The sequence below is a fragment of the Rattus norvegicus genome, chromosome 6, assembly GCF_021556685.1.
Source record: "Rattus norvegicus strain SHRSP/BbbUtx chromosome 6, alternate assembly SHRSP_T2T, whole genome shotgun sequence".
Classification (NCBI taxonomy): Eukaryota; Metazoa; Chordata; class Mammalia; order Rodentia; family Muridae; genus Rattus; species Rattus norvegicus.
The window spans coordinates 137070517-137085766 of record NC_141539.1 but is presented as its reverse complement, the minus strand read 5'-3'; the positions used below and the strand labels follow the sequence as shown (position 1 = coordinate 137085766).

General features: G+C 48.3%; 1 protein-coding gene and 1 pseudogene across 4 annotated transcripts in view; both read right to left on the bottom strand.

Annotated features, from left to right (window-relative positions):
* Tdrd9 (tudor domain containing 9) overlaps nucleotides 1–15250 on the bottom strand; it is a 114455-nt gene that overhangs the window by 77283 nt on the left and 21922 nt on the right. For 2 of the 4 annotated variants that reach the window (NM_001419577.1, XM_087552944.1), the window contains 5 exon segments: nucleotides 355–435; nucleotides 2748–2870; nucleotides 3349–3570; nucleotides 6538–6635; nucleotides 14016–14122. In NM_001419577.1, the coding sequence (NP_001406506.1) occupies nucleotides 355–435; nucleotides 2748–2870; nucleotides 3349–3570; nucleotides 6538–6635; nucleotides 14016–14122 (631 nt within the window). 4 annotated transcript variants of the gene reach the window in all.
* Nucleotides 4793–5670, bottom strand: Fbl-ps3 (fibrillarin, pseudogene 3; annotated as a pseudogene).

Genomic DNA, 15250 nt, shown 5'->3' with positions numbered 1-15250 from the left:
GCCCCCACAGTAGACGGGGTACTTCCACAGAAATCACGCCCCACGGCCTTGCCTACAGGCAAAACTTTCTCTTTGTGGGGAGTGGGGTTCTTCGTACACCCACGACTGTCCTGGAACTCTCACTGTAGACCAGGCTGGTCTTGAACTCACAGAGATCCACCTGCTTCTACCTCCCAAGTGCTGGGATTAAGAGTATGCCACTACCACTGGGCAAGGCCAATCTTATAAAGGCATTTTCTCAGTTAAAAGTCACTTTGCCAGATATATCTAGGTTTGTACCACATTAACAAAACCCAACCAGGACAATATCCAACTGTTAAAAGGGAAGAAACAGAATGAAATCTAAAAATTTACCTTCACAAAACGTGAGTTTGTCCTCAGGAGTTTACGGACTACCAAGAGCAGGAAATCCATCTCTTCAGTTCGTTCGTGCACCTACAGAAAAAGAGGGCATCCTCCATGACATCAAGAATGCACGTCAGGGCAGGCAAGACTGTACAAGCAATCCGTGTACATACATAATTCCAGCACCAGATGGTGGAGACAGAAGACCCTCAGAGGAAGCTGCTAGTCATCTAGGCGAGCTCTGGCTTGATTCAAAGACTCATCTCAACAAGTAAGGTGAAAAAGGGGACCAAAGAGGCTTCCAGATATCAACCTTGACCTTCCATATGTATGAGCATGTATATGCACGTGCACCTACACATACATGTGCCAACACACACTGAAACATGCATATCCACAGGCACACCACACACATGGAATGGGAGGAGTTTTACAGAAAGAGGCACGTGTCACCTGATGAGAGGTAAAGAGGACCTTCACGCCCCAGACGTTCAACTAAACTAGGTTTCTCAGCTCAGTACAGGTCTTCAGGGACTCCAGCCTAAGAGTACGAAAATAGCATCTGCCCACAAGCCAGAGGATAGCACGTGGGTCACTGTCACCCTCAATGTTTCTCTTTGGGACCCCCTGGCATTAGGGCAGAGCAATGCTCGGTTCCCTGACACCCGCCCGCATAACAGCAACACTGCTGCCCAGTTGCTGCTGACGCCTCTCTGGTGGTTTGTCATTCCAGCAAGTGTGGGGCTGAAGATGAACCAGCCCAACACTGCTGGTGGAACTGCAAGTCACGCTGCATGACAGAAAGAACTGGAGTGGAAAGTTCTAGTTCCTTGGAAAGTCAGTTATGTCAGATAATGGTGCTGGGGCACATAGGTGAAAGGATCGGATATAGCAGGCATGTGAAAGGAGGCTTGAAGAAGGGTATAAATGTGATCCCACTGACAGTGGGAGAGGAGCACTGACCCCTGGCCAGGTTGGCTCTGCTCACTATTCTTAACTAACAGGCATGTATTGGTTCATCTTACATAGCAATGTTGAGCTCAACTTGTGATGATTCCGATACTGAGAGAAGCTCACCCAAGAACTGCCCTCAAGGTTCCTGTGGTAGTTGCCGCTTCTGCAGCCTCACCTCAGGCTGGCTGGCAAGCCTGGCAGTTTCTTCAGGATTGAACTACAGTTGCTGGTTCCTGCCTACTGTCTGCCTGCCTAGAGGACTGAGCTGCAGCCACTGAGCTGTGTTTGGTGTTTGCTATGGGACTGAATGACTGCCAAAGAAGATCGAGTTTACCCCCAAAGAACTATTGCTAACAGGTCCACTTCCCCCACACCCTGAGAACTTTTCTCTTCCACTGCCTCTCCTTGGTGGTGGGCTACAGGAGAAGTTGAACCCTTATTAAAAGTAGGTTTCAAAAAAACTGTATGCCTGCAAAGGACTGAGGCTCACAGAATAGATAAGAGGCTGGCCAGTCAGAAGCTGGTGAACCAAAGCAAGCTAGCTCAGAGCCTAGGGCAAGCAGGCAGAACTTCAACAGGGTCACCAAGGAGCACACATGGGGTGGCAGCTGCCTCCCAGTCCATTCAAATGCAGCTCCGGACTGAGCCACCCAGGGATCCATAACTGCTCCATCCATACCATCCTGTCTGTCCCACGTAAAGTAGTGGGGGCAGCACCTGTTTCAAAGGAAGCCCAGTTAGGTTAGGACACGTGACAGCACACTGGGACAGCAGGACTATATCCAGACGCTCCCTGAAATGGAGGGAAACAGCCACTAAATCTCAAAAATGACAAAGCTTCACACTGTAGCTAGTTCTGCTTCTGTCCCTGATGTCTCGTGCCTCACAGACACAGAGCAGAATCCAGAAGGCCCTTTTCAGAGAAGAGTAGCATGTCTTACCTTTATTTACGCTTTCCCTGCAGTGCTGGGGTTTAACTCAGAGCCTCTCACATGCTAGGCCAGCGCTCTGAGACTAAACTACAGCCGCAGCCCATGGTTTTCAAGCTACTGCCATCCTTGACTGGGTAGGCAGTCAGTGGCCTCCACATGTGCCACGGATAGCTCTCCACCAGGCTGGTGAGCATCCCCTGCAACTACTGTACCCTGCTGAGGTGCAGGCCAGAGGCAATCAAACCACAAGGTCACAAGTGAGGGAGAGTGCTCTAGTGAAGCCTCACAGAAAGCCTGTGCCAGGTCTGATCTGCGGCTGCAACCTGCCCATGGCTCTCTGCTCTACACCCTTTCCTGGTCATCAACATCCCACCTGCATTTTGAGAAACAAAGAACAAAACAGATCACTCACCCTCACAGGTATACAAAGACCAGAACGGACCTTGTTGCGAGGACACAGGCCAGCAGCCTACAGCGCCTGGAAATCAGGTCGTGCCCAGGCAGCAGTGCGCTCACCTCATCAATGAAGACGTGCGTGAACTCCATCAAGCTCTTGGCACTAACGATCTTCTGAAGCAGGACTCCAGTGGTCATGTAAATCAGCCGAGTGTCTTCTGTTGCTGTTTTCTCCAGCCCTACCTGAAGTTGAAGGAAAAGAGAGGGAAGGAAAAGTACAGGTTTCATTGGCTCCCACTGAGCTACCCAAATAAATGTCCCTAAGGTAGGAACAAAATAAGTTACTGTATTTCAGAAGATACCTAGGGGCCAATGAAAAGTCAGGTTCTCCAATGCACTCTTTCTTCCTTCCATTCTGGGCAAGGATTAGCTTATGCAATGAGGCTGTCTGCGGTATTTTTATGTGACAAGAGCTTATATGTTACAAGGGTCTAAATAAAAACCAAATAATAAAAAGCACTGGTCTGAGAACTCGCCCTTCTCTCCTATTCAACTACAGGAGGGATTTAGAATTCTTTTCAAGAATTTTACTTTTAATACTTTTTAATTAGCATAGTTCTGGTGTTTAATTCCCAGTAGAAAATAGTTATACACTGACATCAACTTACATAGAGTAAAAGATTAACAAGAAGAGGACGTTCACTTTCTCTGTGTGTCTCACCTGATAGCCTACCAAGCCACCCAGAGTCCAGGAGCGCTCCTTACTGATCCACCTGGCAATGCTGCTGGCCCCTATTTTCCGTGGCTGGGTGACTACGATGTTGCAGAAGGCAGAGCGCTGTGTGTAGTGGTCCAGGACGTACTGTGGAAGCTGTGTGCTCTTGCCGCTCCCTGTGGCACCGTGTATGATCACCACAGAATTGCTTTCTATCAAGGAAATAACCTGAAATTTAAAAAATCTGCATTTCACCATCGGCGCGGATTAGACAACAAGGTAAAGCACTATCCGTCTTGAGAAGACTCTCAGCCCGGCTCGCCCTAAAAGGAGTAGTCCACCACCTTAACACCACAAAAAAGATCAGCTCTACAGCGATAACTGGGGTGTCAACTGGATGGCTGGTTTATGAAACCAGGTCACATGATGTAGCTGTGTGACCCTTCTGCCTCCCAAGACCCGGAATTACAATGGGTGCCACCACACCACCACGCCACCACGCCACCACGCCACCACACCACCACGCCAGCACACCACCACGCCAGCACACCACCATGCCACCACACCAGCACACCACCACGCCACCACGCCACCACGCCAGCACACCACCACGCCAGCACACCACCACGCCAGCACACCAGCACACCACCACGCCAGCACACCACCACGCCACCACACCACCACGCCACCACGCCACCACGCCAGCACACCACCACGCCAGCACACCACCACGCCAGCACACCACCACGCCAGCACACCACCACGCCAGCACGCCACCACGCCACCACGCCACCACGCCACCACGCCAGCACGCCACCACGCCAGCACGCCACCACGCCAGCACACCACCACGCCAGCACACCACCACGCCAGCACACCACCACGCCAGCACGCCACCACGCCAGCACGCCACCATGCCACCACGCCACCACGCCACCACGCCAGCACACCACCACGCCAGCACACCACCATGCCACCACACCAGCACACCACCACACCAGCACACCAGCACACCAGCACACCACCACGCCACCACACCACCACACCACCACGCCACCACACCACCACACCACCACGCCACCACACCACCACACCAGCACACCACCACGCCAGCACGCCACCACACCACCACGCCACCACGCCACCACACCACCACACCAGCACACCAGCACACCACCACGCCACCACACCACCACACCACCACGCCACCACGCCACCACGCCACCACACCAGCACGCCAGCACACCAGCACACCAGCACGCCACCACACCAGCACACCAGCACACCCTGTGTATAACTGTTGACAGCTATGGAAACCAGGCCAAAGCCACCAGGACTCCATGTCTCAATTTCTTCTTTAGAAAAAGAAAGAAACTCTCCAACTTGATTTCTATGGTTCTATTTTTTTTGACAGATGAGTCTTTTAATAGAAAAACAAAGAATTCCCTGCAAAAAGTCAAAAGCCACACGTGCAACAGTAGCAACAACACACATTTCTTCAATCCAGACAGCCGAGTTTCAGTTCTTTGCCTTGGGAGGTGGCCTGTACACCTAACCACAGTGTGGTCTCGTTCACGGGGCTCTAGCGTCAACTGCTCCTGGGGCTCCACGTTCTCTGGCTGCATGGTTTTCACTTCAGATGCAGACACAGCTTCTGCTGAGGCCAAGGAGTCAATGCAGTTGGCCTTAATGGAAATCACAAAGTGTCCTCCATTCCGCAGGAAGGTGTGGGCATTCAGGGCCACAATTCGGGTTTGGTCTGGCTTGGCCACCATCGCAATAAGCATGCAGTATTTGTGTGGGTGCCGAGCATCTTCGATTACAGGAATAATGTTGGTCCTCTTCTTGGCCAAGTTGATGAGGTCACAGCCAGAGCGGTGGGAGAACTCAACTGCATAGACCAGACCTTCCCAGCCGACAGTGTCAGAGATGTGGAGACGGTGGTGCCTGTGGCTGCCCCAAGGTAGAGAGCACCTTGGCCCTCGGCTTGATGTGGATCTGGTCTACGCCAGCCATGATTGCTGTAGCCAGCCTGGAGCAGAAGGGGTTCCAAGCTTGGTACTGTCTTGCCTGCCGGGCAACCACCTTGACCCCAGCTGCCCCCAGACTGGAAGCCTCCACCTTGTCCACCTCCACTTCCTCATCCCCTGAAGCCACCACCTCCTCCACCTCGACCTCGATCTCCATCGCCAAAGCTTCCTTGTCCACCGCCAAAACCTTCTCTCCCTCCTCGGCCTCCTCCTCTACCACTTCTGTCACCAAAGCCACCTCTGCCACCAAAGCTGTCCCCACAGGGCTGAAACCTGGCTTCATTACTGCATTCTGGTGGCGTGACTCAGGCAACCTGCGGCGTCCCAGACTCCACAAGTCTCAGGCTTTCACACGTGGACCTAAGTCTATTATTTTATAAGGAGACTGAACACATTTCTACTAAAAAGCCTGTCAGTATAGTCACATGACTTCAGACTTTCATTTCAAGTCTGTCAGATGAATTCTGAGTAAGTAGCGACTATCCCTCACAGTGTGTGTGCGGTACACCGTCCCTTACAGTGTGTGTGCAGCATTATAAAATCCTAGTCACTCTTCTGACAATCAGCAGTAGTCAGCAAACACAAATGAATGTGGATTTCAAAATCTATGATAAATAAAGTATATCTACTCCATAAAAGCATGATTTAATCTGCAGCAAATAAAAATGAAATCTGGAACACTTCCTATTTTATCTACAACTCTTTTTACACTACAATAAGCAATGGTTTAAATTTACTTACTTTTAACCATGCTTAACAACATATAACTGTCAACCATCTAACCGTCCTGCTCCTCCAGGCGGCTTGACACAGGTCATGAGAGGGTATGTGCATGCTTATAAGTCAGCCATCAGGCAGGAAGCGAGCAGCAGCCACCCAGCCCCCTCCTTCTCCACAGCTACACCTGGCTGTGTGCTCCTTACACAAGCGCTGCACCAGACAGGAAAGGAGAGCTACTACTGTTGGTTTCCAGTGTGACGGATTACAGGTGTGGAAGCCTGTGGTGCGTCTGAGCAAGGCACACACAGGGTTAGCCCAGGCTCCTTGGAGGTGCTTTGTGTTACGGGCAATGCTGGCTCGTCTTCTGGCGTGTGCACATTAATCCCCTCGTTACCAATACTGTCATGCTTTACTCAATGGCAAAATTATAGTAGGAAAATTTTACCTCTTCTTTACACCGATTTATAGGCAAATCAGGATATTTGTAAGTTGTCTCTGGGATGCATGCCACATTACTTATCTTAGCCAATGGTGACCTCAGACCTGCAGTCAGACAAAAAGTTATTTTGTAGGTGAAAAATAAGTAAACAAGCCAAAGACCTATCTAATCTGTGTCTATGTCTTGTCACGTGTACACACACAGACAGAGAGACACACCCCTACACCTGTGCTAAACATTCTGTACGGCTGACAGTCCTTCCCCCCTGGTGGGTCCACTATTAATGATGTAGCCAAGCAAGCAAGATGGCCTTCCATCCCAGCCATCAATACTGTTGGCCGGCACTGCCTCCTAGGTCAACAGACCTGACACACACAGTATTCAGCACCTGATTGTTTCAACAGCGGCTCAGTAATGTGGGATTCCGGTGGTGTATACAGGTGGTGAGTGTACATCCCTTGCTAATTGATAATGGTGACAGGTAAACACAACTTACAGCCATGGGTGTGGTGAAACAGGTTTGTTTGCTGTGCTAACTGTATTTGCTTTGCTGTCTGTCTGATCCTATTTAACACTTCCTTGTAAAGCGCTGCACCGCTCTGGCCAGCCTTCAATTCTGAACTGCCTCAGGTCACCACGTGGCAAAAACCAAAACTCTGGAGCTCCTGCATGCCACCTTTGCAGATAAACATGATGCTCAACGCCTCTGCCTCCATGGTCCCTCTCTTTCTCATCCTTTCCTGTACCTACATCAGCTTCCCATTCTCACCCTAAAAACATGTGCTTAAGCTTTCTTTCACAATTAGTCTAACAGTGTGTGACTAAAGTGTTACTTTTCTTAATTTTGTGGTGCTGGGAATCAAACTCAGGACATTGCACACAGTTTTTTTTTTTTTTGGTTCTTTTTTTCGGAGCTGGGGACTGAACCCAGGGCCTTGCACTTGCTAGGCAAGTGCTCTACCACTGAGCTAAATCCCCAACCCCACAGTTTTTTATATATGCACACACTCACACATTTAAATTTTGGGGCGTGACATTAGAGATCAAACCTCGGTCCTCCCACACACTCTCCCCCAACCCCAGCTTCTCTGGTATGGGCCAGGTTGGGGTTTTTTGTTTGTTTGTTATTTCAGTCGGTTGGTCGGTTGGTTCGGGGTAGGTATGATGTGTATGATGTGGGTTTGTTTGTTGTTATTTCAGTCGTTTGGTTGGTCGGTTGGTTCGGGGTAGGTATGATGTGTATGATGTGGGTTTGTTTGTTGTTATTTCAGTCGTTTGGTCGGTTGGTTCGGGGTAGGTATGATGTGTATGATGTGGGTTTGTTTGTTGTTATTTCAGTCCTTTGGTTGGTCGGTTCGGGGTAGGTATGATGTGTTTGTTTGTATTTTTGAGACTGGACCTCGTGCAGCCCAAACTGGCCGTGAACTCTCTGTGTAGCTAAAGATGACCTTGAACCATTCTCCTGCATCCATCTCCTGAATACTGGGATCACAGGCATGAACGCACGCACGTCCACACACCGCCAACACTGCTTATGAACACACACATGTCCACACACTGCGCCAACACTGCTTTGCCCTCACGTTTCTTTTTTTTTCTAAACGTTAAACCATACCAAAAAAAAAAAAATGAAGACAACGGAATCCTGTCATCCTCACAGACCAGGCAGTGAGGTTCTGGAAGAACCTGAGCTGGAAACCATGACACCTATGTCCCCAAGCTTTGAAGCTTTCCTGTGGTCAGGAAAGGAAGAAGCCACCACAGCTGTGCGGGCAGACACAGTGAGGGCAGAGGAGCAAGCGAGCAGCCAAGGAAGAGTGTCTGAAGGACAAGCGTCCAAGGTTGGAGAGCGAGGACTCTCAGGACAGCAGGAAAGGGAGCAGGTCTATATTTCTGTTAAGAAACCTTGAGCCTAGTTCACAATGTTGCTAAAGGAACCTTGCTGCTCTGATAACACGGATGTGACAGAACTTGACTACATCCATTTTGAAGGTTGCTACTTAAAAACAGAACATTTACAAGAAAGAAAAACCCAAAAGCCCTTGGCACAGTGTCTAAACCATAGCCTTTCTCCACGCAGCACAAGATATCACCTGACAGTTTTAGGTCACTGGCTAAAGCAGACCCAACCCAGAACAAGCCTTGTCTTCACTGACACTGCCCCGGGGTGGACAGAAAAGCAGGGAGCAGAAATGCTCACAGCTGTGTGGCTGATGGATTTGTATAAACAGAACAGAAAGAAAAAGCATCAACAATAATTTAAGGCAAGCCAACAGATGACATGTGACAAACGGAAGTCTAGGAGATGAAAATAAAACACTGCAACCTCAGAGCACACCGTTCTCCATTCCCACTTTCTTTGTTATCCAGACACTGAAAAACTCCTAGAAACCGAGGGAGCGGGAGCCACAGACACTGCTTCCTGTCTCAAATCATCAAGCAAGCTAAAATCTGACACAAGTTCAGAGGTCACCGGATGTAACGGACTTCCACAGCTAAAGCCTGTCACCTGGCTGCCCCAAGAGCATAGAGTTTGCCTTAGAACCTAGACACTGCCCATCCAGCTAGGACAGAGGCACTACCATGCCTTTAATCCCAGCTCTCGGGAGGTGGACAGGCGGGTCACTGTGAGTGCAAGCTAGCCTAGCCAGTTACGTGACCAGACAGTCTCCAAAACCAAAACAACACAATCTAGATCTATCCATATTTAAAAAACTAAACTAAAATACTGGACTTATATCTTAAATACAAAACTTAATCTTCAAAAAAAATTATGTATTGCTTTCCCCAAGGGTGGAGTGAAGTTCTATATTCAAACTGAGCGCAGCTTGAAAGAGGCGACCTGTTTCTCTCCTCAGCACTGCACAAAGGCTTTTTTCTCTTACAGGATCAGAAGAAAAGCTTAGAGGGGATGAAACAACCATTAAAAATGTCCCCACACAGGTTGGGTGGTAGAGCGCTCGCCTAGCAAGCGCAAGGCCCTGGGTTCGGTCCTCAGCTCTGAAAAAAAAAAAAAAAAGTAAAAATGTCCCCACACCCCAGAGAGGCGGCTCAGCACACACAGCTCTTGTTCCCACTCAGTTCCCACTATCAGGTGGTTCACAGCTCCCCAGACCCTGCTCTAGGATTCAATACTTCTGGTCTCTATGAACACCAGCACTCAAGTGTAGACACTCACACAACAGACACACACTCACACACACTCACACAACAAACACAGACACACAACACACACACACATTCACAACAGACAGATACACACAATTAAAATAAAATACTTTTAAAATACCTCCCCACTCCTAAGAAGAGCTCGCTGCAGCTTCTGCTGACTGCCTGACGACAGCTTCCAGGACAACTGAACACAGCCAGGTAAAAGCAAAGGCCATGAGAGGCCACAGCTGAAGGCAGGACTGCCCTGTTGTGAAGACACCACCTACCTACTCAGTTTCCATCTCTAGGAAATCAGTTACTTTTAAATATGAAAAATTAGTCTAATGTAGTATATGGAATTTGATACATATCCTTACATTTTCTACACAGAAACACATCCTTGAATACCTACAAGTGAAATAACATCAATGCCACCCCAAACTCAGTAATATTTTATAACAGTATTCTATTACTCTATTGTGCAGTAACTGAATGTAACATAGTATTTGGTCTGGAAACAGAAGTATCAAAGTGAACTCATGATTTCATTGTAAACAGACACCAAGCTAGAAATAGCTGTGTTATCATGTAGGCATTTGCACACTGGAACATCCACACAGGGGAGTTCCTCTTAGCTCTTCTCCTCAGATACACACTGCTCTCTCTCCTTCATTCTTGAAATAAGAGCACCAAAGTCCTTTCTAACACTGGCTTACATAGAGACACCCTCCATCCCCCCCAACACCGCCTTCTTCCTAGAAGCTGAGAGTCTGTCCACTCCATTAGATCAGTACCTGGGTTGCTTCTTTCCTCTTTGATCCAATTCCCCTGCCAAACCAGAGGCCATCTCGAAAGATGCCCCCAGCATGTCCAGTACCCACTGTAATGCCTTCCTTTAGTAGGCAAGTCCCTCTGGTACCTCGGCTTCCCATAGCAAAGGTTGCCAAGGGCCCTTAAGGAGGGCCTGCCACCCAGACCACTCAGACCTGTAAGGAGGGCCTGCCACCCAGACCACTCGGAGGAAGACAAGGACACCAGGGCTGCACTCATCCTGCCCTGACTCTTCAGCCCAACTCTTGGTTGCATGTCTTGTCCCTCAGTGAGGGCCACACAGCCACCCACAGTGAGAAGGCACACATCAAATCCTAGGGGCAGACAGTCAGACCCTCTAACAGAGTCTCCACTCCACTCAGTTCTGGCTTCTTTGCCGTGTGTTCAGGAGCTAAGTGTCAGGTCATTTCTTCTGGGAGCATTTCTTCCTGCTCTCCACAACAGGACCAGGGCCACCAAGGTATAGAGCTTTGTAAGGACTTCATGAGGCCAGGAGCCCCAGGAGCGTCTCCTCTCTGCCTGACCTTGTGAGATTTCCAGGACATCCAAACTGCTCTGATGAACACAAGTATGATCATTTTTCTGTGACAGGAAGTTCTAATGTCACTCTACCACAACCCTGCCACCTGAGGAGGAAGTCTCCACCAAGGAACTGTCTTGATCAGACTGGCTCCGGGAATGTCTGTGGAGGGGTGTCCTGATGGCCGACCGAGGTGGGCGGCCCTGAACTGCATCAGTGTGAAGAAAGCTGGCTGCACAGCAGGGACAGGCAGGCATCCGAGTGCACTGTGTGCTCGATGCTCCTAACAGTGGCTGTGAAAGGACTAGGGTAGGCTTCCTACCTTGGTTTCTCTTTAAACAATAAAAAATAATAATAAATTTTACACTCATATTATAGGTGAGTATTATAACACCTGAGTATAAGAGATGAGATTACTAATAAGCTTGCTTAGGAAACATTAAGTTACACAGGAAGAATTTAGCTGAAGAGCATTGCTTCAAATATAACTTTAAAGTCACTAGCATACTAACTGGACTTCCTAGAAACTCTGCGAGTTCTATGCAGTAGAGAAAGGTCATTCAGATTTGGTTTACTGCAGATCTATCTTTCGGAACTCATTATCAGGAGTGTCTGTCTGCTCATTAAGCCCCTTCCCTCATCACTGTAAGCGTGAGATGCTCAGAGGACTAAGTTGTGACTATTCTCTGCACATTAGCCACTTGACTGCTTGAAAGATAACAAACACCTGTGATTTCCGTTTCTCTATCGCTTGCTTAGCTCCTCAAACTGTATCCAGCTGTGGGAGCCTCAAGGGCTCCTGTCAACGAAAGCAGCCTGTGGCCACAGCATAGTGCAAGAATGAATCAACGTGAGCTGTACACGTCCTAGTCATGCCATAAACTCCCTGAGCGGGAGCCAGAGGCTACAGCTGCATGCTCAGTACAGAGTCTCTCCTTCCCATGCTCAGTACAGAGTCTCTCCTTTCCAGTCCAAGTGCATGGAGTAAATTCTTGCTAGAAAAGCTAATCTACCTTTGCATCCTCAGCTAAGGGCTGAAACCTGGAGGTAAAACCCAAATAAACTCTTTCCTGCCCTGTTTCTCTTGGTAAGGGCGATGGTCACAGCAAGAGAAATGCAGCTAGGACAGTATCCAACCCAAAGGGAGCAGCCATGCAGAGCCCCTTAAAGGCCCAGAGGGGAGATGAGGCAGCAGAAGACGCCACTGAAGCCAGCGAGAACACAGAAGACGGCAAAGCACCAAAGGCGGCTGCTGCCTTGAGGTGAGTAAGAAATGACAAGAAATAAAATACAGTACCCGACCTCAAACAAAGTTCAAACACAACGCTAAATCAAAGAATGCGCACAGTAATGCCTGCATTCCCAGGAGACACAGAACACAGCAATCTGTGTCATTAGGAGGCTCGTATGGATGCAGGGCTAGGGGTTAATGGAGTACTACTGGGCAGCCTGTACTTCCTAATTATTAAAATGGCTAAAGGCAAATAAGGAGATGTGTCCGTAACTGTCACGACTGGAGTGTAAGTAAATGGGGCAGGAGCGCAGTCAGAGCTTCACGCTAGGTGGGCACAGGCCAGCCCCTCCGAGGAGGAGCCTCCTCCACAGGAGGGAGAGGGCTCACCACAAAGAAAACAACTTAGCAGCAACTTAGCCCAGGCGCTCACCAGTGCACCCTGCAAAGGGAGAACAGTCTGCACCAGCGAATCCACCCAACTCAGGACGCTGTGGATTGATCTGTGACTCTTAGACCAGTCTGACCTACACAGGGAATTTCAGATCAGCCAGGGCTACAGAGGGAAACCCTGTCTCAAAAAAAGGTTTTTTTTTTTTAAGATCTTTTACTTTTTATTTCATATATTTCTACTCTTCGAAATTATGCTTTAATGTTTTAAAAATCTAGTCTTTGCATGTGTATGTGGTATATGTACATTCATGTGCTCTTGTTAAGGGTGTGTGTGTGTGTGGTCTATGTACATTCACGTGTTCTCGTAGGTGTGTTTGTGTGTGATAATAAGTGCAATGGTCACATGTTCACACGCATGTGGAGGCCAGGGATCTATGCCTCATGTCTCCCTCACTTGCTCCCCATCTCAGTTTGTGAGACAGAGTCTCTCGGAGAGACTGGAGCCCAACCCATGAGTGTACTTATCCCAGTATGCTGCCAGGCTCTGCCAGCCCCTGCTCTAGCAGTCTTGGGACCACAAGTGCACGCACCACACCAAGCTTTTATGTGGATGGGTGAGATCCAAACTCAGATCCTTGCTCATAGGCAACAGACACTTCACCGACTGCACCATCTTCTCAGCCCCCTCCTAAGTTATGCCGGTTTGTTTTTAGAGACAGGGGACTTGCTGGGTAACTCGATTTGCAGACCAAACTGGCTCAAAATCAAAGGTTCAAAGGCTGAGCCCTCACCTCAGCCTCATAAGTGCCAATATTAAGTGAGCCCTACCACATCCAAACCCAGCTAAAGAAACATTTTTGTTGTTGTTGTTCTTTATTTTTTTGGAGCGGGGGACCAAACCTAGGGTCTTGCGCTTGCCTCTGCCACTGAGTTAAATCCCCAACCCCCCTAAAGAAACATTTTAAGTATTCTTTTTTTTTCTTTTTTTTCTGGAGCTGGGGACAGAACCCAGGGCCTTGCGCTTGTTAGGCAAGCGCTCTACCACTGAGTTAAATCCCCAACCCCTTAAGTATTCTTAATAGTAATTTAGGGGATTAAATAATGATTCAACCTTCAGAGAACGGGGTATTTAGGCTCTATATTTAAGATAAAAACTAACACTTTATAATCTACTATATACTCACCCCCCCCCAACTTTTGAATTAAGAAGCCATGTAAGTTGTTGAGGGTTTTTTTTTATTTGTTTGTTTGTTTTATTTTGACCACAATACTGTATTTCTTAAACTTTTGGAAATATGAGCTTTTAATACATAAACAATACATGCACTGTATATAAGGTATTTAAGGACACCTGCTTACCTGGCCCACTGGGTGGCTGATCTTGGCCATAAATATCAAGTTCTTGTGCTTCAAGCTGTCTGTATTTGTTAATATACTCTACTTCTGAGCTCCTCTGGCTGAGCGACCTGCAAAGAACAGTTACAAAGTCAGCACGGTCTTGGTCTGCACAGAGACCTCCTGACTTATTCTATGGAAGTCAGGGGAATGCTCTTATTTAATTACCATATGGAGAGGAACAGCAACGATGAAAGCTGTGGTGCTGGGAAGAGGGTGTGGCCTGGCAGTGAGGAGACCTGGCCGTTGAGGAGCAGGTTTCAGTGCCCAGCACCCACACACGATGGCTTACAACCACTTTTAACTCCAGTTTGGGGGATCTGATGTCCTTTTCTGATCTCCACAAGCACAAGGCACAAAATTGGTGCAGACTTACATCATACATACTAACAATACACCCATATGCATACAAATAAAAATAAAATTTAAAAAGCAATACAAATTGTTTTTTAGTAAACTAAGTTGACAAAAAGAGCAAGTCCTCGCAGAGGAAGAGGAGTGGGTGATCTGACCATCCACGCTGACACAGGACAAGCTGCAGATACACTAAGACCTTAAAGCCTGCTTCCCCTATGGCCTCACCATCTTCCCTAGAACCTGCAAATCTGCACACATAAAGCCACATGCGCAAGCGTGTATAGAAGAACCCACTCAATACACAAACACTTATAGAGCACCTGCCACTTGGAGGGCATTGTCTCAAACGACAGAGACCGCACAGCAAGCTAAGCTAAAGGCTTGTGAAAATGCCACCCCAGAAACAAAGCATCCACTGACTAGGGACACAGAGCTAAGCTTGCCAGGGAATGCTGTGACCTCCGGCTCAGGAAGCTAAGGCTGCAAGAGTTCAAGTTCAAGCCAGCTTGGCCTACATAGTAAGGTCCGGACCAGTCTGAACTACAACAGGACACTGTCTCAAAAGAGATGGTCTCAAGTTAAGAGAACTACTGCTCCAGCAAAGGATGAACCCAGTTCAACTGCCAGCGCTCACACTGGGCAGCTCACAAGTGTCTTAAGTCTGGCTCAGGCCTGCCTGAAGCCTGTCCTCCTTGGCCGTCGACACTCATGTGCACACACACACCCCCCCACACACACGTATAGTTTAGCCATAATAAAAAGCATTTTTAAATCCAAAAACAAAAAGTAAAACAAGAATCCCAGGATAAGATGGTGACCTTTCACGACATATACAGTTAAAA